This window comes from Ursus arctos, unplaced genomic scaffold, assembly GCF_023065955.2.
Source record: "Ursus arctos isolate Adak ecotype North America unplaced genomic scaffold, UrsArc2.0 scaffold_37, whole genome shotgun sequence".
Taxonomy (NCBI): Eukaryota; Metazoa; Chordata; class Mammalia; order Carnivora; family Ursidae; genus Ursus; species Ursus arctos.
The window spans coordinates 4,054,801-4,078,938 of NW_026623053.1; the positions used below are offsets into that span (position 1 = coordinate 4,054,801).

The 24,138-nt window shown below is 42.3% G+C and overlaps 2 protein-coding genes across 3 annotated transcripts in view; one reads left to right on the forward strand and one right to left on the reverse strand.

Moving 5' to 3' along the window:
- Positions 1-20,770, forward strand: part of RPGRIP1 (RPGR interacting protein 1) — a 65,852-nt gene extending 45,082 nt beyond the window's left edge. The window contains exons 20-24 of one of the 2 annotated variants that reach the window (XM_026489928.4): positions 442-539; positions 8,625-8,817; positions 15,470-15,554; positions 17,502-17,632; positions 20,558-20,770. In XM_026489928.4, coding sequence (XP_026345713.2) covers positions 442-539; positions 8,625-8,817; positions 15,470-15,554; positions 17,502-17,632; positions 20,558-20,670 — 620 coding nt within the window. In that variant the 3' untranslated portion in view covers positions 20,671-20,770. The remainder of the gene's footprint in view (positions 1-441; positions 540-8,624; positions 8,818-15,469; positions 15,555-17,501; positions 17,633-20,557) is intronic. The other variant, XM_044380597.3, reaches the window with a different exon arrangement.
- A 182-nt stretch (positions 20,771-20,952) lies between these two features.
- The window catches only part of SUPT16H (SPT16 homolog, facilitates chromatin remodeling subunit), a 36,645-nt gene continuing 33,459 nt past the window's right edge, over positions 20,953-24,138 (reverse strand). The window contains exons 23-26 of the mRNA XM_026489935.4: positions 23,908-24,037; positions 23,141-23,270; positions 22,933-23,010; positions 20,953-22,269 (exon numbers count right to left, since the gene is read on the reverse strand). Of these exons, the coding sequence (XP_026345720.1) occupies positions 22,124-22,269; positions 22,933-23,010; positions 23,141-23,270; positions 23,908-24,037 (484 nt within the window). The 3' untranslated portion in view covers positions 20,953-22,123. The remainder of the gene's footprint in view (positions 22,270-22,932; positions 23,011-23,140; positions 23,271-23,907; positions 24,038-24,138) is intronic.

A 24,138-nucleotide genomic window follows, 5' to 3' on the forward strand; every position in this document is an offset into this window, starting at 1 on the left:
GGAAGTATTGTTTGAGGCTGTCTTTGGAATGTACAGTCTGCCACACCCTGATTACACTGCTTTTTCTTGGCTTGGTCATTTTCTCCGGCCCCTACAAAAGGACCAACTTTCTATTTTCCTTCCTTCCATTCTTCCTTCTTTCCCTCTCTCCCACCCTCCCCCCTCCCTCCCTTCCTTCCTCCCTTTCTCCCTCTCTCTCTCTCTTTCTCTGTTTCCTTCTCTTTCTTTCTTTCCTTCCCCCCCCCCACCCCCAAAGCACAGTCCTTATTTGGCAAGCTTCTGAATAAGTGAATCTTTGGAAAAGAGGATTTGATTCTCAGTAAATGAACCCAAAACCTAGGTACTCAGAACTAGTGGCCAGATTGTAGACTGAAGATGTAGGTACTGGGCTAGATAGGGTGCTTGGAAATAGTTCTGTAACTGCAGCCTTTTCTCTGGCAGAGAAGGAATCCTGTGAACAAGCTTCTGAAGTCAGTGAAGCACCAACGACAGACAGTGATGACATAGTGACACCAGTATCTCTGAAATGTCCTAAGGCAGTAAGTACACCGGGAGATCACTGCGTATGAGACAAGGTTGTAAATAATGACATTGTGCTTAACGGCGATGGAGGTGAAAATAATCCAGTTTTATTTTTTTTAAAGATTTTATCTATCTATCTATCTATCTATCTATCTATCTATCTATCTATCTATCAGAAAGAGAGAGAGCCCAAGTGGGGGAAGCGGCAGGCAGAGGGAGAAGCAGGCTCTCCACTGAGCAAGGAGCCTGACTTGGGAATCGATCCCTACACCCTGGGATCATGACCCAAGCTGAAGGCAGACGCTTAACCAACTGAGCCACCCAGGTGTCCCAATAATCCAGTTTTAATGGACCCGATGGGAAACTGAAGTTATTTAGTTATACGTACATGGTGAATGAACGGAGGTCTCTTGATACAGTCTCTGGTGAAAGGATCGCTTTCTTGATTTGGTAGAAACGAGGATGTGCTTCACTGCTTCTCTCCTTTCCTTGGGTCCTTGCCTGCCTCACTCATTGTGTACTGTGATTTATCTCCAGCCTGAGGGATGCCCACTTCTTCAGTCCACCTAAGGAGAGCGGGTTTACTTTGAGAGGTCGAGGCTAGAAAAGAGGAAAGGATTCTTTGTGGGAAAGCTCAGAAAGATCATTCAGTTTCTGAAGTTTTTGACCTAACCTGTAAAACCTGAAATTGCAACTATTTATTAAACATTATCGCCTCAGATCTCTTATGGAACTAACTGGGGATCCCTACATGCTGAGTATCCATAGATGTATTTAACAGTCGTTGTATTAGACTCTTGTGGGGTTATAAGTGAGGTAGGAAACAATCTCTCTTGAGCGACTAGAATGCTCCCTGCACTTTTGCAGGTGCTCAGTAAATATTTGTTGAATGAGTGGCTGAATGAGAGATTGAAATCTAATTGAAGATTATGAACTTCATTAGAAACAATAGAAGTATGTGTAACCTGGAATCAAATGGTTAGATTATGTGATAGAAACTCTTAAGGTTTGTAAGAATTCAGAAAAGTGAAAGTATCGCTGCTTTTGTAGAGGTCAGAAAACTCTTCTTTGAAAGTCAGAACTTGTACTGAGGATTTGCAGGCAACTAAAGGTATTGGAGTGGGGAGAAACCACTCAAAATCAGGAGACTTAAACAGTTAAGATAACGAATACTTAAGTGTGTTTTCTTCTGAACTTTCATCTGTCATATCTTTCTTTAGCCATTACATAATTTAATATCTTGAGACATGCTTGTAAGACGGATCAGAGCCATAGGATGTTGGAACTGGACTATGACACCTTAGAGATCATAAAGGAAAAGAAGATTAATCTAATGTGCCAGGATATAGAGCTAGTTAGCAGAAGAGCTGATCTCCAAAGTTTCTAAACCAAGCCACCTCTCAGATCAAATTAAAAAGCAGTCAGCTGGTCAGCAAATTTTTTTTAAAAGATTTTATTTATTTATTTGACAGAGAGAGACAACAAGAGAGGGAACACAAGCAAGGGGAGTGTGAGAGAGAGAAGTAGGCTTCCCGCTGAGCAGGGAGCCTGATGCGGGGCTTGATCCCAGGATCCTGGGATCATGACCTGAGCCGAAGGCAGACGTTTAATGGCTGAGCCACACAGGCGCCCCAAGTTTTTGAACTACAGATCAGACATACTACATTTAAAATATTATTCAAAATTAAAGGCTCCTAAATAAGGTATCTTTCTGGAAAACCTTTGTGGACCCAAAAATGCTATTTGAGAAACTAAATATGAAAACTGAGCTTACTGGGGTGCCTGGGTGGCTCAGTCGGTAGGGCATCCAACTCTTGGTTTTGGCTCAGGTCATGATCTCAGGGTCTTGAGATAGAGCCTGCATCAGGCTCTGTGCTCAGCATGGAGTCCACTTAAGATTCTCTCCCTCTGCCCTTCCCCTGCTTGCACTTGCTCTCTCTCGTTCTCTCTTTTAAAAACAAAAAGAAAGAAAACTGAGCTTACTTAGCAAAAACTTAGTGTTATTATCAAATTAAATTCACAGCACAGACACATACAGTTGACCTTTGAACAACGTGGGGGTTAGGGACGTGACCCCCCTGAACAGTTGAGAATCCACATGTAACTTTTGACTTCCCCAAAACTTAACTACTGATAACCTGTTGACCAGAAGGCTTACCCATTACATAAACTATCGATTAACACTTATCTTTTATGTTATGTGTATTGTATACTGTATTCTTATGATAATGTAAACTATAGGAAAGAAAATGTCATTAAGATCATAAAGAAAGATTTATAGTACTATACTGTATTTCTTAAAGATTTTATTTATTTGAGAGAGAGCACATGCACATGCGAGCTGGGAGAGGAGCAGAGGGAGAGGGGCAAGCAGACTGGTGCTGAGTGCAGAGCCCAGCGTGGGGCTCAATCTCATGACCCTGAGATCACAACCTGAGCTGAAATCAAGAGTCTGACACTTAACCGACAGAGCCACCCAGGTGCCCCTGTACTGTATTTATAAAAAAAAAAAAAAAAATCAGGAGCACCTGGATGGCTCCGTCAGTTAAGTGTCAGACTCTTGATTTCAGCTCAGGTCTTGTTCTCAGGGTCCTGGGTCAAGCTCCCTGCTCAATGGGGAGTGTGCTTATCCCTCTGCCTCTGCCCCTCCCCCCAGCTTGTATGCTCGCGTGCTCTCTCTCTCTCTGTCTCTAATAAATAAATTTTTAAAAATTAAAACAGTCCACATATAAGAGGACCCAGGTCGTTCAAACCTCTGCTGTTTGAGAGTGGACTATACGCAATCATTATTGTATTTCAGAATAGAGGAGCATAAAAGATCAAAGGGGTTGAAGGACCAGAGATAACACTTGAGCTTTTTTTTTTTTGCTTTGTTATGAATAACATTAAACGGTACATGTTTTTCTTTTTAAAAGCTTCTTATTTTGAACTATAGATTTGTAAACAGTTGCACAAAAACGTACAGGCAGGTGCCAGGTACGATTCACATAGTTGTTTGCATTTTTTTCTTTTTTGAAAAGAAAACATTTCTTTTTTGAAAAGAAAACATTTCACTGTTCTGAAATGTGCATTATCTTCAGTAACATTTTGGGAGTCCGTCCATGCTGATGTATTTGGTTTTTTCTACTTTATTTCTCATAACTGCTGATCAGTATCTTGTTAAAATAATATGTGACCTTTTATTTAGACAGACCTCAGTGGGCAATGCTGGTTGAAATTTTATGCTATGTACTTGATACTCATTAACTCACTAAAGCTTCACAGCAGCGGTCTGAGTTAACTCCTTCAACAAGTAATTATGGAGTTACCTGTCTTAATATTTGCCAGGCTCTGTGGACACAAAATGGTGAATAAGACAGACTTTGTTTCCTTCCCTCTTGAATCCTACATTCTACAGAGGGAAAACAGATATCAATCAGTGAGCAAATAAATAAGATTATTTGTTGATTTTAAATACTATGAAGAAAATAATTTGAGGGGCGCCTGGGTGGCACAACGGTTGGGCGTCTGCCTTCGGCTCAGGGCGTGATCCCGGCGTTACGGGATCGAGCCCCACATCGGGCTCCTCCGCTATGAGCCTGCTGCTTCCTCTCCCACTCCCCCTGCTTGTGTTCCCTCTCTCGCTGGCTGTCTCTGTCTCTGTCAAATAAATAAAATCTTTAAAAAAAAATAATTTGAGGGGTGCCTGGGTGGCTCAGTTAAGCATCTGCCTTCATTGGGCTCCCTGATCGTTGGGGAGTCTGCTTCTCCCTCAGCAACCCCCCTGTGCTCTCTCTCTCTCTCTCTCTCAAATAAAATCTTAAAAAAGAAAAAAGCATTTGAATAATAGTAATGGGAGGGGTTGAGGCACGTGGCTGGCTCAGTCACTAGAGTGTGCAACTCTTGATCCTGGGGTTGTGAGTTTGAGCCCCATGTTGGGTGTAGAGATTACTTAAAAGTAAAATCTTGAAAAAAAGATGGCAGTGGGAGGGGTTGAGTTAGGTAAAGTGTAAGGAAAGGCTTCTCGGAGGAGGGGACGTTTAGATTTTTTTTTTTTTTATTTGACAGAGAGAGACAGCCAGCGAGAGAGGGAACACAAGCAGGGGGAGTGGGAGAGGAAGAAGCAGGCTCCCAGCGGAGGAGCCTGATGTGGGGCTTGATCCCAGAACCCTGGGATCACACCCTGAGCCGAAGGCAGACGCTTAACTACTGAGCCACCCAGGCGCCCCTGAGGAGGGGACATTTAAACTGAAATTTGAAGTATGAGAAGGGAAGAGATGGAGGGAAATTGTCTCAGACAGAGGAACTGGCAGATGGGAGGGCCCTGACATAGAAGAGAATTTGGTTTATCTGAGGTACTGGAGATCAAGAGATAGTTATATGTCAATAAAACTGGGAAGGAAGAAAGGAAGGGAAGGGGAGGGAAGGGAAGAAGGAAGGGAAGGGAAGAAGGAAGGGAAGGGAAAGGAAGAACACTGCACAATAAACTTTCTTAGCCAGACTTTGTAAATGAGCCCTGACAGGAACAAATGTTTGATGACCACACCTCGTCACTTTTGTTGTTATACAACCAGGTTAACTACAAGAAAAGTGGGAAAAGAGAAAAAAAATAATGTCACAGTGAACATCTCTGTTCAACATGTATCTTTGTGTATTTGGCCAATGTTTTTGTGAGATAGATTCCTAGAAGTGAAACTGCTGGTTTTAAAAGGAATGTACGCTTGAACTTTTGATGCCTGCCGCCAAATGATCAGCCCCCAAATGATACCACTGTCACCCTACAGTGGCCTTCCCCCCCCCCCCAAGAATTCTCAGTTCCTGATTTTAATGGAATGAGAGTGTTTGTAAGGGAAGGAGTCAAAAGTAATTTTGAAAAATTTATGTCCAGGTGGCTGGGAGAGGTAACGAAACAACGGAGGGGTATGCCAAATGCCAGGACCACGGGGGCTGGTGAGGCCAACTTGTGGTCCTAGAACGTAGGGAACTTACAGCCTGGGAAGTGCTATCCCCACAAGTAGAATGTGACACAAATGTAAACTAAAATTTCCTAGTGTCCACATGAAAACTGTGAAAAGAAACAAGTTACTTTTAATAATATATTTTATTTAACCTAGTATATCTAAGATATTATGTCAGTATGAAATCAATATAAACAATTATGGAGACAGCTTACATTTGTTTTTTCCTGCAAAGTCTCCAAAATCCTGTGAATTTTACACTGACAGCACATCCCAGTTCAGAGTAGCTACATTGCAAGTACTCAGTAGCCGCGTGTGGCTACTGGCTGTTGCATCATAGAGCATAACTGTGGGGCCATATTTTCCGACTGGAAATTGACATCCCTAGGCAATGGAATCAAAATAGCGGGTCCCGGCCAGCACTCAAAACAAACAAAAAGCAGGAAAAAATAAAATACAAAATAATAGTTTGCATCACACCTATTAAGATTGTTTAAGGAGACTTTTATTTCAGTGAATTCTTTTTATACACACATATAAATACGCATAGGCTGAGTTTTACAGTTTGAAGCTCACTGGTCTGGTGGTGGTTCATTTTTAACTATGGGGGAAAAAATGTCCATCCTCATTAAGCATTGGAGGCTCTTCTTTCCTCTTTTTTTTTTTGTAAGATGTTGCTGGAGATCGTTCAGGTACTTTTATAACTGTGAACACTTTTCTCTTTCTTCCAGACCTCAGTGTTTCCTAAAGTGTGTTCTTTGGAAAATTAAGCCCAACCGTGTCCAGGAAAAAACAGAAGTGGTTGTATAGTCAAATATGTTTGGAAAAAACTACCTTTGTACCATCCTCTAGAAGTGTCCTGAGGCATATTAGCATGTTAAAGCCCATAAGTTAAGTTAGAGAAAGCTGATGACTTTGTTAATCTTGATTTTCCAAAATATGTTTTTTTAAAAAGATTTACTGATTTATTTTCGAGAGAAAGAGTGAGCGGGAGGAGGGGCAAAGGGAGAGGGAGAGAATCTCAAGCACACTCAGTCCCCGCTAAGCAGGGAGCCTGATGCAGGGCTCGATCCTGTGACCCTAATATCGTGACGTGAGCCAAAACCAAGAGTCAGACACTGGTGACTGAGCCACCCAGGCAGCGCCTCCAAAATGTACTTGATCACAGAACCACTCATTTGCGAAACACCTATATTTCAGACACACCTTTGAGAAGTTCTGCTTCATTTTTATTGAAACTATAGGGCATAGGGTTCTCAGCTTAAAAATAATTGCAACAGGGGCGTCTGAGTAGCTCAGTTGGTCAGCCATCTTGGTTTTGGCTCAGGTTATTTTCTCGAGGTTGTGAGATTGAGCCCGCATCGGGCTCTGTACTCAGCGCAGAGTCTGTCTGCCTGAGATTCTCTCTCTCCCTCCGCTCTGACCCCCACTCACACGTTCTCTCTCTAAAATACATAAATAAATAAAATCTTTTTAAAAATGAAAAAAAATTGCAACAGTGGCATTAGAGAACTTTCTAGGGTGATGGTTCTGTATCTTGAATAGGGAGTTGATTACACACTTGTATATATTTGTCAAAACTGCACATTAGGTTTTGTATTTTACTGTGCATGTATTATACATAAATGTTAAAGAGTTAAGCAGAGGGACCCCTGGGTGGCTCAGTCGGTTAAGCGTCTGCTTCCGGCTCAGGTCATGGTCCCAGGGTCCTGGGATTGAGCTCCGCACTGGGCTCCCTGCTTCTCCCTCTGCCCCTGCCCCTCCCCCTCTTGCCCCCTGCTTGTGCACTCATGCTCTCTATCTCAAATAAATACACTCTTTTTTTTTTTTAAGATTTTACTTATTTATTTGACAGAGATAGAGACAGCCAGCGAGAGAGGGAACACAAGCAGGGGGAGTGGGAGAGGAAGAAGCAGGCTCATAGCAGAGGAGCCTGATGTGGGGCTCGATCCCAGAATGCCGGGATCACGCCCTGAGCCGAAGGCAGACGCTGAACCGCTATGCCACCCAGGCACCCCAAATAAACTCTTTTTAAAACTTAAAAAATAAAAGTTAGATTGTCAGCAGCCTCCCTAGGCAGCATGATTTAAGAGTGGCTTTACACTTTTTTAATGACAGTCACTGTAAGAAATATATTTCTACCTTGTGCCCAGTACCGTCATATATTAAAAAAAGCTTTAAGAAACAGGGCTTACTTTTACCATTTGCCCTGAACTCTCATATTTTCTGTTCTATTCCATCCCATTCTGTCCTAGCCTTATTCTGTTCATTTAAAAATAGTGCTAGTGAAACCCACCTAGCTGACCCGTAAGTGTCAAAACCCACATTTTGGAAAACACAATAGTTTTCATGATGGGGACTGTAGGAGGGTTGTGCGAGCGCTGTTGAGAGGGCAACACCAAGTAGCTTTATTTTCAAGGGTCACCCAGGTTGTTCCGATGTAGATTTGTTGAAGATTCCTGCCTTCTGGGGTTCCTAGGAGGAGGCCCAGGAACTCCGCCTGCTTCCTAAGAGAAGCAAAGATGGGGGTGGGGGGTAGATCTTTGGAGAAGTGAGGGCGTCGGCCTGGCAACCTAGGGGACAGGAGAGTACCCCACGTGACAAGGGAGAACTGCGGCTGGTTGGGGCCATCCCAGATGGACTCCCTACTAGTGTCATGACAGCACTTGCGGCCACACCGTGGAAGGGGAGGACTTCACGTTGCCCTTAGCTTCTGTCTTGAAACTAGAGAGATGTCGGCCATCCCCCTGGTGTCCCTGACGCAAAAATGGACACAGGGACAGTGCAAAGAGAGGACGGAGGCTGTGGCAGCAACTCTGAAGTGGGGCTGGGAGGACTGGTGTTGCCGTGAGGGCCGGGCCGGTCGGCGGCCTGCTCTGTGGCGGGCACTTAGTGGGCGCCGGAAGCTCTGGGTGGCGGCTTTGCCTGCACACTGATTCTTAAGGATATGCGAGAGGGGGGCAACCCTCTAGGGTCCCCTCCCTCTTCGGGAGCTCTGTGCTATCGCTCGATAAACTTTGCTGCCCGCCGAATTAAAAATAAAAAAGGATATGCTAGATGGACTATGGCTGCGATTGCTGAGGGAGTAATGTGTTCACTGGATGGGGTCGAAATACTTGCAGCGTCGCTAACCTGCAGGAGACAAATAAGTGTTTTCCTTGTCAGGGTGCGGACAAGATGTGCATTGAAATCGTCTCCCTGGCCTTCTACCCAGAGGCCGAAGTGATGTGTGACGAGAGCGTAAAGCAGGTGTACGTAGAGTACAAGTTCTTCGATCTACCCTTGTCGGAGACGGAGACCCCGGTGTCCCTGAGGAAGCCCCAGGCGGGGGAAGAGATCCACTTCCACTTCAGCAAAGGTGAGGCGACCCTTGCGCTTCCAGTGGGGTGGAGGCAACCGTTTTATTGATCAAAGTGATATATGCATATGGTTTTACTTGTTTTTTGTTTTTTATTATTTTTAATTGTTTTTGATGTTCATTCCAGGGTAGTTAACATACAGTGTTACATTAGTTTTAGGTACGACATGGTGCTTCAGCAATTGTATGCATTATGCCGTGCTCCTTAAATCCCCAACGCCTATTTCCCCCGCCCCCCACCCACCTCCCCTCCAGTAACCCTCTGTTCTCCATACCTAAGAGTCTGATTTCTTGATTTGTCTCTTTTTTTTCCTTTGTTCGTTTGTTTTGCTTCTTAAATTCCGCACATAAGTGAAATCATATGGTATTTGTCTTTTTCTGACTGACTTATTTCGCTTAGTCTTACACTCTCTAGATCCATCCACAGGGGCTGCACCAGTTTGCATTCCTACCAACAGGGCAAGAGGGTTTCTTTTTCTCCACATCCTCGCCAACACTTAATGTTTCTTGTTTTTGATTTTAGCCATTCTGACAGGTGTGAGGTGATATCTCACTGTGGTTTTGATTTGCATTTCCCTGGTAATGAGTGATTTTGAACATCTTTTTCATGCATCTGTTGGCCATCTGTATGTCTACTCTGGAGAATGTTCATGTCTTCTGCCCCATTTTTTAATTAGATTATTTCTTTTTTGAGTGTTGAGTTGTTCAGTTCTTTATGTATTTTGGATACAAACCCTGTACCGGGTATGTCATTTGCAAATATCATCTTCCATTCAATAGGTTGCCTTTTAGTTTTGTTGATTATTTCCTTCACTGTGCAGAAGCTTTTTATTTTGATGTAGTTCCAATAATTTATTTTTGCTTTTATTTCAAGTGGAGGGGCAGAGGGAGAGGAAGAGAGAAACCCAAGCAGATTCCATGCTGAGTGCCGAGCCCGACTCAGGGCTCGATCCCACAACCCCAAGATCATGACCTAAGCTGAATCAAGAGTTGGATGCCCAACCAATTGTGCCACCCAGGCACCCCACCATGTATCTCTTCTCATCACAATGCTATGAAACTAGAAATCAACCATAAGTAAAAAACTTAGAGCACAAATACATGGAGGTTAAATAACATGTTACTAAATGATGAATGGGTCAACCCAGAAATCAAAGAGGAAATAAAAAAAATACTTGGGGACAAATGAAAATACAATGGTTCAAAACATAGGAGACATATCTAGAAAGAAGTTGCTACGGCTGATATCTGAGAAATTACTGCCTGTGCTCTCTTCTAGGATTTTTATAGTTTCAGGTCTCACATTGAAGTCCTTAATCTATTTTGAGTTTGTTTTTGTGTATGATGTAAGAAAGTGGTCCAGATTCACTCTTTTGCATGTAGCTGTCCTGTTTTCCCAGCACCATTTGTTGATGAGACTGTCTTTTTCTTGTTGCATATTTTTGCTTCCTTTGTCAAAAATTAATCGGCCATATAATCATGGGTTTTTTTTCTGAGCTTTCTATTCTGTTCCATCGATCTATGTGTCTGTTTTTGTGCCAGTCCCGTACTGTTTGGATTACTACAGCTTTGTAGTATAGCTTGAAATCTGGGAGATTGTGATACCTCCAGCTTTGTTATTCTTTTTCAAGATCATTTTGCCTATTTGGGGTCTTTTGTGGTTCCATACAAATTTCAGGAATATTTGTTCTAATTCTGTGAAGAATGCTGTTGGTATTTTGGTAAGGATTACATTAAATCTGTAGATTGCTTTGGTTAGCATAGACATTTTAACAATATTTGTTCTTCCAATGAATGAACATAGAATATCTTTCCATGTGTTTCTGTCATCTTCAATTTCTTTCATCTTCAATTTCTTTCATCATTGTTTTATATTTTCAGAATACAGGTTTTCACCTCCTTGGTTAAGTTGATTCCTAGGTATTTTATTGTTTTTGGTGCAATTGTAAATGGGATTGCTTTCTTAATTTCTTTTTCTGTTGCTTCATTATTAGTGTATAGAAATGCAACGAGATGTGCCTGGGTCACTCAGTCAGTCAAGTGTCTGACTCTTAATCTCAGCTCAGGTCTTAATCTCAGCGTTGTGAGTTCAAGCCCAGTATTGAGCCTACTTAAATAATAATAATAATAGTAATAATAATAACAGTAAAGAAATGCAACAGATTTCTGTATATTGATTTTGTATCCTGTGACCTTACTAAATCCATTTATCAGTTCTAATAGTTTTTTGGTGGCGTATTTAGGGTTTTCTATATATAGTATCATGCCGTCTACAAATAGTGAAAGTTTTACTTCTTCCTTACCAATTTGGATGATTTTTATTCCTTTTTCCTATCTGATTGCTGTGGCTAGGACTTCCAGTACTGTGTTGAATAAAAGTGGTGAGAGTGGACATCTTTGTCTTATTCCTGGTCTTAGGGGCAAAGCTCTTAGTTTTTCACCATTGGGTATGATGTTAGCTGTGGGTTTTTCATATATGGCCTTTATTATGTTGAGGAATGTTCCCCTTAAACCTACTTTGTTGAGGAGTTTTATGAATAGATATTGTACTTTGTCAAATGCTTTTTCTCCATTTATTGAAATGATCTTTTATTGATGTGATATATCACATTGATCGATTTACAAATATTGAAACACCCTTGTATCCTGGAAATAAATCCCACTTGGTCACGGTGAATGATTTTGTTAATGGATTGTTGGATTTGGTTTGCTAATATTTTGTTGAGGATTTTTGCATCTATGTTCATTAGAGACATTGGCCTGTAGTTCTCTTTCTTTGTAGTGTCTTTATCTGGTTTTGAAATCAGGATAATGCTGGCCTCATAGAATGAATTTTTAAGTTTTCCTACCTCTTCTATTTTTTGGAATAGTTTGAGAAGAATAGGAATTAATGCTTCTTTAAATGTTTGATATAATCCACCTGTGAAGCCATCTGGTCCTGGACTTGGTTTTTTTTTTTTTTTTTTTTAACTGATTCAATTTCATTGCTGGTAATTGGTCTGTTCGAATTTTCTGTTTCTTCCTGAATCAGTTTTGGGAGGTTATATGTTTCCAGGAATTTGTTTCTTCTAGGTTGTCCAATTTGTTGGTGTATAATTTTCCCTAATAGTCTCTACAATCCTTCGTATTTCTGTGGTGTCAGTTGTTTTTTCTCCTCTTTCATTTCTGATTTTGTTTATTTGAGTCCCCCTGCTTTTTGATTAGTCTAGCTAAAGGCTTATCAATTTTGTTCATCTTTTCAAAGAACCAGTTCCTGGTTTCATTGATCTGTTCTATTGGTTTTTAAAGTTTCTATTTCTTTAATTTCTTCTCTGATCTTTATTATTTCCTTCCTTCTACTGTTTTTGGATTTTGTTTATTCTTTTTTTAGTTGCTTTAGGTATAATGTTAGGTTGTTTTTTTGAAATTTTTCTTGCTTCTTGAGTTAGGTCTGTATTCTTATAAACTTCCCTCTTAGAACAGCTTTTGCTGCATCCCAAAGTTTTTGAACCATTTTGTTTTCATTCGTCCCCATGTATTTTTTAAATTCCTCTTAGATTTCTGAGTTGACCCATTCATCATTTACTAGCATGTTATTTAACCTCCATGTATTTGTGCTCTTTCCAGATTTTTTCTTGTGGTTGATTTCTAGTTTCATAGCATTGTCAGAAAAGATACATGGTGGGGTGCCTGGGTGGCACAATTGGTTGGGCATCCAACTCTTGATTCAGCTTAGGTCATGATCTTGGGGTTGTGGGATCGAGCCCTGAGTTGGGCTCTGCACTCAGCATGGAGTCTGCTTGGGTTTCTCTCTTCCTCTCCCTCTGCCCCTCCCACTTGTGCACTCAATCTCTCTCTCTCTCTCTCTCAAATAAATACATCTTAAAAAAAGGAAGAAAAGTTACATGGTATGACTGATCTTTTTGAATTTGTTAAGACTTATTTTGTGGCCTAATATGTGATCTATTCTGGAGACTGTTCCATGTACACTTGAAAAGAATGTGTATTCTGCTGTGTTGGGATGGAATGTTCTGAACATATCTGTTAAATCCATCTGGTCCAATGTGTCATTCAAAGCCACTGTTTCCTTGTTGATTTTTCTGTTTGGATAATCTGTCCACTGATGTAAGTGGGGTTATGCATATGGTTTTAAAATATCAAATAGGCCTAGAAAGATTTTTAATTAAAATTAAACAGTCCCTTTTTCCATCCCTTCTCCACAAATGACTCCCTATTGTCCGCCCTGTCCTCCTCAGTCCACTACACCTCTTTTCACTTTTTCCTGCTATTTCTTGTTATTTAACTTCATGTTTCTGAGTAATATTTCTGTTGCAATTTCCTGACTCACCAAGTTTAGCTATTATCTGCTGCTTCCTATCATGACACATCAAATTTATGTCTTACACTATACCCATGTTCCCTTCCTCCCATATAGTTGGATCATAACTTTTATTTAATCCAATCTTGTTTCATTATGGATATTAAATATTAATTCTTACAGAACCAAGTAGTATGCCATGTTTGTAATACTTTTTTTATTATTTTGTCTCAATTTTTCATTTGCTCTATCTTCATAATGCCCATGGTAATTCTTCTCATACCCTCCAACAGCCTTCCCAAGCTTTCAAGTAATCAAACCTGTCAAATGTACCGGTTGTTTTCCTTGAAGACCTCTCTTCAGCCCACCGCTCAGCTAGTATCTTACTGCTGCCATTTGGAGAATTTGATTTATTTCTCTCCTGTACTGGATTTCTTGTCTCCTGGGTCCTCTGTCATCCTCTGATTCACTTTTATATTTTAATGGGTCATATTTTCCAGTAGCTTTTAAAGAAAGAGTACATTGGAAGGAAACATTTTGAGATCATCATGTATGAAATCTCTTTATTCTACTCATATATTTAATTGATAATTAGACCAAGTATAGAAATCTATTTGGAAAACATTTTTATTCAGAACTGCAAAGGAGTTGGTCCATGGTTTTTGCCAGGAGTCTAACGTTTGTATGGAAACTACCTCTGCCTGTCCAGAAGACTTGAACATTTATTTAGCTTTGTCTGTAGTGTTCTTCAATTTTAGAATAATGTGTACATTTTTCCTGTAATTGTTCTAGCTATTCAGGGGACTCTTTCAATCCAATCTGGAAGCTCATGGCTTTTAGTTCTGGGAAATTTTATTGCATTTCTTTGATAATTTTGTCCCCAGGATTTTCTCATTTTCTTAGAGTTCTTGATCTTCCAAATTCATCGTCTAATTTTCTCATTTTCTTCTATGATCCTACCTCTACTTTTTCTTTCTATTTTTGGGAAATTTCCTTAATTTGTTTTAAGATTTTATTTTTAAGTATGGCTCAGTAGGTTAAGCAACTGACTCTTGATTTTGGCTGAGGGACATCCTCAGGGTTGTGAGACTGAGCTCCGCATCAGGCTCCATGCCCAGTGTGGATTCTCTCTCTCTCCCCACCCCCCCCCCCGCCCCTTCCCCCTACTCCCTCTCTAAAAAAAAAAAAAGAAAAAAAAAGATTTTATTTTTAAGTAATCCCAAGTAATCTGTATATCCAATGTGAGGCTCAAACTTACAACCCCAAGATCAAGAGTTGCACGCTCTACCAACTGAGCCAACCAGGTGCCCCTTAAATAGGTGTAGTCTTTTTCTCTTTTAAGTAAACTCTACCCCCAACCTGGGCTCAAACTCACAAGCCTTGATCAAGAGTCTCTGCCAACTGACCCAGCCAGGTGCCCTCTCAATTTTCCTTAATTTTATCTTCCAGTCATTTAAAATTTATCTTAAATTTCTAAGAGCTGTTTGTTGTTGTCTATTCTTTCTTCCCCTCCCCTTAATTATATCCTGTCCTTATATGAGGTAGAAGTTTATTTCTCGTATAGAATAAATTCTGAGGGGGGCAGTCCAGGGCTGAGGATACGCGATCCTGGCAGGGTCCCAACTCCTGTCCTGCCTTCTGATCAACCTGGTGCCTGTCTTCCATCCTTTTGGTGACCCTGTCACCCTTAAGGGCTGCCGGGGAAGGGGAGGATGCCTCCCGGTTGGGCCTGTTAATCGTGTTTCACGGAACACACTAGCCAGAGCTCAGTCGTGTAGCCAGAGCTAGCTGACATAGAGGCTGGAACACAAGCTAGTGTGTTGGGGGCTGCAGCATTCCCGTATAAAAACGAGGAGGAAGGGGCGGGTGGGTGTGGAGACAGGCACCCTGAGTTGAACCTGCCGTGTAGAACTCAAACCTGTAGGTGGCCCTAAGATATCTGTCTCCCGGGATTCTTCCAGCTGTAGGGGGGGGGGGGGCACGTTTTTCTTGGGACAATGACAGAACAGCTTTCAATGCAGATTGGAAAGCTTCCTTTTTATCAGGGTCAACAAAGTTTTTCTTAAAGGGCCAGATAGCAAATATTTTAGGCTTTGTGGACCAAATGGTGTCTGTCACAGCTGTTCAGCTCCGTCACTGTAGTTGGAAAGCAACCACGGCTAATAGGTAAACACATAGGCGTTGGCTGTATTCAGTAAGAACTTTATTTACCAAAACAGGTGGCCCAGCCATGAGCCCTAGCTTGCCAGCCTCTTTTCTGTCCCGGTTTTACATATATCACTTACGAAAGTCTTCGTACCCAAAGAGCAACAGCGTATGATTCTTTGCTTTCCTCCTCTCTCATCCTTCATACAGTGATAGACCTGGACCCACTGGAACAAAAAGGCCGAAGGCAGTTTCTGTTCGCCATGCTGAACAGACAAGATCCTGAGCAGGGACGGTAAGCACCTGCTTTCCGCTTGGGAAGGAGGGAGATACTATCCACACAGGAATTCATTCGGAGTTTAAGTTTGGTTTTGTGCTGATATTGAATATCCTGATACTTCTCTCATAGTGATTTACTGAAGGGATTTCTCGTCTCCATGAGTCTAATTCATGTTTGCAACTACCTGACAAACTCATCAGTGTAGTTCCTCTCTCACCCACGCCAGCCCGAGAAGCACTGTTTTTGTGGCAAGTACTTGAATACCAACAGTGCTCTGTGAGGAATGGACAAAACCCTTTGACATTCTCAGATCATTTCTCACAAACACCGTTGTTAGCTTACCAAATATTACTTCTTTATAATATTAATTTCCTATTTAGTTTCTAAGTAGTCTCCATGCCCAGCATGGAGCCCAACGTGGGGCTTACACTCACGACCCACAGGTCAAGACCAGGGCGGAGATTAAGTGTTGGACGCTTCATCGACCAAGCTACCCAGGCACCCCCATATTTAGATTTTTAAAATTATTTCTCTACAGGAGTACTTTGACTTTGATGTAACTGAAGTAAATTCGAGGCGTACTATCAATTTTAGGAAAGCGTCCTTGTTATTCCTGAGGAGGCCTCCGCTTAGAAGTTCCCGATGAAACGCACAGGACATAGTTAAACTGAGAAAATTATTTGCTGTTTAGCTGAAATTTGAAATTCACATTGAAGTGGGCATCTGTTTGGGGTTTTTTGGTTTTGGCAAGATCTAGCAATGTTGCCTCCTTTTCAAGTGTGTGGGTGAGAAGTAATACAGGGCTGGTGTTTTAGCCCAATAAATTTAATTTGCATTTACTTTGTCTCCAGTTAGTCATAGAGAGGACTGAGAAAGGAGCCACGGAAATAAACAGTGACTGACTCCAGTGTCACCGTGTACTTAAGCAGATAGCAGCTTACTGGTACCTTTTGGGAATGGAAAGCGTTTTGGTCGTTTCCCTTCTGCATCAATGTTAAATTTAGTTATCTTTTTTTTCTCTCAGCATTCCTAGAATACTCTCTTCCTTTATTCCCCTACAGTGGTAGCTTTTTTTTCTTTTTGTACCTTCTATTCGATTTTAGATTTCGATTGATCTTAACTTTCTTTTTGCCGGCGTCATACAGTACACAGAACGTTGGCTTTGTAATCAGAGACCTGGTTTGGAATCCTGACTCTTCCACTTACTAGCTCTGCGATCTCTGAATATTACTTTACTTGAAGGCTTCTGTGAGGATACAACTGAAATAATGTAGTTTATCTAAAGCATATGGGGGCGCCTGGGTGGCTCAGTCAGACGTCTGACACTTGACCTCAGCTTGGGTCTTGACCTCAGGGTCGTGAGGGAATGAGTAATTAATGAAGAATGAATGCATGCATGCATGTAGGTATTTGGAATTGTGCCCTGTACCTGGAAAAGGGAAAATTGGGGTCAGGGAGTCAGCATTATCCCTTTGGATTGCTGAAGTTCTCAGTAAGGATACAGAAGAATCGTCACAAATGAATATTGCTTTATGAGCTAAGAATGTATCTCAGAAGAATTTCTTTTTATTTTATTTTTTTAAAGATTTTATTTATTTATTTGACAGAGATAGAGACAGCCAGCGAGAGAGGGAACACAAGCAAGGGGAGTGGGAGAGGAAGAAGCAGGCTCCCAGCGGAGGAGCCGGATGTGGGGCTCGATCCCATAACGCCGGGATCACGCCCTGAGCCGAAGGCAGGCGCTTAACCGCTGTGCCACCCAGGCGCCCCGAAAATTTCTTTTTAGCTTCATCCTTTAAATGCACCAAGTCCTTACTCTGTCGCCATTATAGTCGTGTACAATGGAGGCAAGGGAAGTGATTCAGGGAAAACACTGAGTAGTGTATTACTTTTCTCTTTACATGTGTATTTAAGCCTTAGAGTATCAACAGTACTGAGTTAAATGGAATTTCCCCCCTTCAGTTTAAAGTTTACAGTGGTAAGTGATCCTATGGACGAGGAAAAGAAAGAATGTCAAGAAGTAGGATACGCGTTTCTGGAACTGTGGCAGAACATGGAATCAGGAAAAGACGGCGTAGAGCAAGAGCTAGACAGTGAGTAATACATTTTTCTGCTTCTCAGTTTCACTTATTTCTAAGGAAGTCAGCCTAAGCACGAATACTTTCCCTGTTTTACCTTCAGTATGTAATTACCACTATGAAGTTGATGATACGAACCGGATCCACATCCTTACAGCTGTATTTACTTCTGGATCGAGCATGAGAGTGGTCAGTGGTGTATTTTAGCCCACGTACCTCATGACAACTAGAATACAATCTTTTATGAATCTCCAGTGTTTGAAATAGGGGGATTTTGAAAAGACCAATTCTTTTAATTTCAGTCATATTTAAAGATCAGAATTCCTGATTTCTCTTAAGCATATAAGGTTGGTAAAGTCAGCGAACATCCTCTTTTAACGTGTGACCCTTCACCCAGTCTCTTCTACAGACACCCACTCTCCTGCCCCCTCACACCCCGCGGTATTTCTCAGAGTTGTTTGGAGGCTGTTGTTTCTCTGGTTACCAAATCTTAACCATCCTGCTTCAGAAGCATCTTGACCGCATCCTCACCTCCACCCCATTTCCATCTGCTAGTGTTTCTCTACAAAGTCTGATCATCACATTCTTTTTAAATCCAGTTCTAACAGTGTTTGCTGCAAGACTGGCAGGCTTTAAAAATATCTGCCTTTGAATGCCTTTAGGTGGGTCTGTTCTGCCAGCCCCCACTGCTCTTACCCTGCGTGCCTGGGATTTCACGTTTACCTTGTCTGGGAGGCTGTAAGGCCCCGAAGAGTACTCACTAGACCAGTGGTTTTCAAACTGCCGGTCCTAACCAACCAATGGGTGGTGAAATAAAATTAGTAAGTCATGACCAGAACGGGGGGAGGGGGGCTGTAGAAAGTATCAGAGTATCTGAGGTACATGGGTATTGAGTCACGATATAAAATTATAGTAAGATTTGAGGAATGCTCTTCAGACCAGGGCCTCAGAGTTCCAACTAGCTGGTAGACAAGATTCTTCATTTTATTCCTCCAGTGACTCTCCAAGTGAGGTGCTGGGCAAGTTGTGTAACCTGTGTCCGTCTCAACTGCAAGATGAGAATAGCAGTTGCTCCCTCACAGGCACGTCCCGAGGATTGAGGGAATGCTGAAGGGAAGGCTTGCGGGAGAGGAGTGTTTAGGAGGGCGCTGGCTCGCTGGCACATGGCCGGGGGTGGGGGGGGGGGGGTCTGTCACCTGTTTTCCAGCTCACACTCCCCAATTCGATTCCTGAACCCATTCCTGACATGCTGCGCCCTTCCTGGCTTCTGGGCACTTGGTACAGAAGGAACATCCCCTGAAGCCTTTTCTAGTCACTACCTTAACATTACTAAAGCCTATGAATAATGTCTCAATTATTTTGATTTTTTTAAACATCAAAAGAAAAATTTATAGTAATTTATTATGGCTGCCCTTCCTTCCGCTCAGGCTTTAATCATGTTGGTCTGATTTGAAAAACAAAACACTGCTTTCTAGCCCTTCAGCTACCTTCTCTCTGAGCACTTTCAAACTCCGCTCCTTGAAATATTTGCTGAACGGTCAGTCAGTGCGGTGCTATTCTGGCACCTCCTACACTGTTAAGATCAAGTTTTCATCCAAATGCTTTTTGACTCCGTTCTTACCAATTTTCCTAATTGTCCAATCCAATTGGTTTTATTCATCCTACTTGACCTTTTAAAATCTCTAATATTATTGCTCATTCTTGTTTTTAAATGCCATTCTCCCTTTTTGATACCATCTGACTTTCCATATCGCTCTGTGGGGGATCCTCCTGTTTCTTTACAGGGTCTTCTTCCCGGGTTTGAACGTTGGGGTTCTCCTGGTTCACTTCTTGGCCTTTTTCTCTCTCCATATACCCTCTTCCTGGGTGTTTGCATTCGCTCCCAGGATTTTAATTCTAATCTAAAAATGATCACAAATCTAGGTTTCCAGTCCGGATTTTTAATAAAATCTAGACTTACAGTAGACCAACATTCACTACTTCTATGTTCCCTTAGTACCTAAAACGTGACTATAACTTTGTACCTTGTGTTCCCTCTTACCCACCATCCAGGTATCTAAATTAGAATGGTCATCCTTGATTCTAGCCTACTCCTCACTCCCAACATTTAATCACATTATTTTTAGCTCTCGAATGTTCTGAATCTGTCCTTACCTCTCCATCCCATTATACTTCAGACGCCTTCAACTCTCCTGAATTACTGCAACCGCCTCATAACTACCCTCCCGGATCTAATCGTGCCCCCAATTATATTCTCTAAATAATGGGCCATTTTTCTAGAACCCAATAAAAATCACCACTTCTACACTTCAGCTAAAACCAGATCCCTTAGAAGACAATCAAGGCCCTTTATGATCTGGCCCCTGCTTATCTATACAGATTCACTTTTTTTATTTTTTAAGATTTATTTATGAGAGAGCGTGCACGCACATGCATATGTAAGTCGGGGGAGAGTCAGAGGGACGACGTCCCAAGCCAGTTCGCCGTTGAGCAAGGAGCCCGACGCAGGACTCGATCTCACAACCCTGAGGCCACATCCTGAGCCAAAATCAAGATTTGGATAATTAACTGACTGAGCCACCCAAGGCGCCCCACATACACGGCTTCACTTCTGCCACTCCTTGCAGCTTTCTCAACTTGTCGGGTTCTCATGTCTTGGCCTGTGCTTAGAATACCTTAAAGCCTTAGCTCAGGGATTGTCTCCTGCAGGCCTTTTCCAACTCCTCCACCCTGGGTGAGGGGCCACATTTGCATGTTCCCAAAGCCCCTCGCATACTGTACTGACTGTGCTCCCCCTTCTTTCCGCTAGACTGCGCCCCCTACGAAATGAGGCTGTGACTTCAGTATCACCACCCCTCACACGGTACATGGCAGTTATTTAAGGGTTTTCTGACTGAATAATGCTGCCGCCTGACCTGTTCACCTTTCCTCTCCCAACAGTTGTCAGCCCTGAAGATCAGGCCACCAAAATAGGACGGCTGAAGGTGTCCCTTGGAGCTGCTGCCGCCCTCCATGCTATTTACAAGGAGATGACGGAAGAGGTGTTTTCGTGATGGAGCAAGTACCATTCCATTCTAAACTCTCTGAGGGAACCATAGTAAAAAGTCTCTTATAAAGTAACTTGCTATACCGTGAATTTGGTTTACTGTGATGTCTGGTATCGCTCAATCTAATGACGAAAGCTTAGAAGGACGGAAGCGAATCTCTGTGATCCTCCCTGGACAAAGGCGTTCTCTAACGTCTCAGCACTCTCCCAGTGAGAAGCAGGCCTGCTATCAGGAACTGCAAAAGAACGGTCACAAAAGGTAAATTTACAAAAACAAAACAACAACAACAAAAAAAAACCACAGTTTATTTATCTTTTAGTTCTTCCAAAATTGAAAATATCAAGTCCTACTGCTAAGGAGAAAACAAACAAACAAACAAATAAAATCTGAGACCCCTCCCCCCCCTTCTCATAAAGTCACAGAACACAGAAGGAACTGCAGTGGGACAGGTGGGTGCAGAGAACCAGGAGGGGGAGGATGGCGAGATAAACTCCCCAAATACTTAAAAAGCTGTTCAACAGAAACTGTGATAAATACAGGACAATGCAAGACAAGTAAAAATAAGGAGCAGCAGTGACGAGAGGCTGTGTTGTAGACGTGGCCTCCCTTCCTCTTCTCTTTTCTCATCAGGGTATTCTAGGCCCCAGGCATGACCTGCCCCTTCCAGATCTAAATGTTGATTCCTCTGAGCCTCCTTCTAGGTTTCACTAGAAGCAGTGCGTGAGGCACAACCATTCTTCCTCAGATACATCAGAAAAGAAACAGTGGTACTTCTGCTTCTACCACGGTACCATGTGTGAGGAGGATGAAACCGAGCCCGGGAGTGCCACTGCTTCTCAGGTCGTCCAAGGCAGCACAGATACCTCTATCTGCGTGAGCAAGAAAGCAGGAAAACTCAGACGGAGGTACCAGCCCGATCTGCCTCACTAGCTCGGCTTGTATGGTTTATCACAACTATGAGCAAATTCCAAGAACCTTTTCTTGAGTACTGCAAAGATGGGACGTAAAGAGGTGTGAGGAAGGTCATGGCAGTAGGGTAGGATGGAGGCTCGGACCTGTTGGTCAAGAACCATGGTACAGGTAGTTAGGGGTCACCTCGTACCAATGTCTTGGAAATACAGCTTTGAGACATCAAAGAATAAGATGTCAGAAGCCGTCGATGTCCTGGCAGAAGGTGGTAGGAAGAGAGAGGAATGCAACGGTACTTATTAACAGCGGAAGCCTCTGCCCTTCTTCAAGACACCTCCTCCCTCGCCATCTGGATGGGGCCACCGGCACGTGTCCTGGTGGGCCTGGAATTCCCCGAGTAGATTGGTCCACACAAATGGCCCCCTAAACCCATTAACACAAATGGCAAAACTTCAAAAGGAAAAACAAGGAAAAATACAGTTTCTATGTCATGTAAAATTTGTAGGGGTTGGCTGGATAAAGAATGGAGCGGAGGACCAAAGTTCAGAAGTTACTTCCTCTTTTTCTTGGGGGGTGCAGAGCTGTGTCTGGAACCACGGTTAGAGCCACGGCCTGAACTGTGCACAGATGCCTTCCTCTTCCGGCTCATACTTCGACTCTGTTCTTCTTCTTCCTCGTAACGACTTTCACGGTCCGCTACACACGAGAAAGAGGCATTACTAGTTAGTGACAGGTTAGCTTTGACACCTACTAGTACGCACTACTAGAGTGCGTAATCTGGCGTCAAACTTAGGTTTGAATCTGTTCATCTCAGTCGCTTCTTGGTTGTGTGAGTTTGGGCACGTACTTAACCTTTCTGAGCCTTGGTTTATGTATTCATACGATGGAAAACTTTTTTACGATTAAATAAGGTAATCTATGCAAAGTAGCTATCCCAATGCTTGGGGTCCAGTAGATAATATTTCCCTTTCACCTTTTACTTGTATCTGGCGTTTGGTTTCAGAGTAATTCAACTAGTATTATAAAAACAGTCCTAACCCAGAAGAAGCCTAGGAAGTCAGACTATTATAGGCCTTACATTTGGAAACGGGCCTAATTCCGGAGCCTTCCAAGACTACGTGACTATCCCTGCTATGGGCCCAGATGAAGAAAGCGTCAGTTCGACAGAGTCACGCCACTTGGAAGAGTGGGACGCATTCCAGAGCTTATCTGCTCCTCTGACGAAGCTGTAGCTAAACTCCGCAGGAGTTGTACAGTATTCTTTTGTTACTTGTATTAGGCAAAAAAAAAATCTCAAAATACTAAAATCTGCTAGAAATTTGTGCCTCAAAAATAAACAACAAACAACAAAAAGTTTACCTTTTCGGGCTTCCTCCTCCAGTTCATCCCAATCCTTTCCACTCTCTTCTTCACTGCCCAGTGATTCCTTGGAATAGTCTAGAACACGACGGATTAAGCATTATTCTTTAGACAGGAACTGAATGCCAGAATTCTTCCCTCCTTTGTAAGTTTCCAGAAATGACATTAGATTGGAAAGCCATGAACAATTTTCCCTATAAAGACGAACCTGATTCTTCAGCTTCTGACGAATAGTCTTCATCGCTGTCCTCCTCCTCCTCTTCATAGTCGTCCTCTGAAGGATTGAAAGTCTCATCTTCAATTTCAGACTCTGAATCCCCTTCCTCAGCATCACTCCCCTGGTGAGTCAGAGAGCACAATACTCTTTACTGGGTCCTTTTTGGCACTCACTTGATTAATGAATTAATTCAGGCCCCTTAGCACACCAGCGATATTTCTTATTTACATGAAAAAAGTAAAACAAAACCCCAAAACCCCGAGTGACCAAGGGATAAAAGGACTAATTTAAAATATACTAGTAAAGTGCAATTACTAAATAAATATCTAATTCACATTTCTTAAAGATTCACTTTACCCTTCCTTACCCAGGAAAAGTAACCACAGAAATACTCTTGGTAATAATGTATTATGCAGTGGTGGAGGAACCTTCTTAGAAAACAATTTTTGCAAAATGCCCTAAAGTTACACCTGAAACTGATAATATGCTGTATGTTAATTATACCTCAAATAATAACAATTAAAAAAAAAGTAAAAATGCCCTGAAGAATTTTTTCCCCAGTACTAAGAAAGAAATCTGAGTGGCTACCAGTCCCCAATTTATCATCTACCTGTGAAACTCACCTGGGGAAGCAGTGTAGTAAGACTGACCTCCCACTCGGTCTGCTCCCTTATGTGCTACTTACATGGCATTTCCTAGCTGCCCATATGGTCATGGGCACCACCATGTACCAGAAAAGAAACCCCACACTCACGCACCTCACCCTCAGGCTCTAGGAAAGACCAGCCACCTTGTTCGAAGAAGCCCTCGGGGTCGTCGACAATGGTCTTCATGATTTTAGTCCAGTTGAGGGACTGCACTCCTTCTGTGTACTTTAGGTCACAGGAACTGAGAGACAGGACATTACGAAGTCAAAATCAATTCTCTGTATTTTCTGAGAACGTACTGTGTCATCTTGCTCATAAGCATCTCTGAATGTAGATAACCTT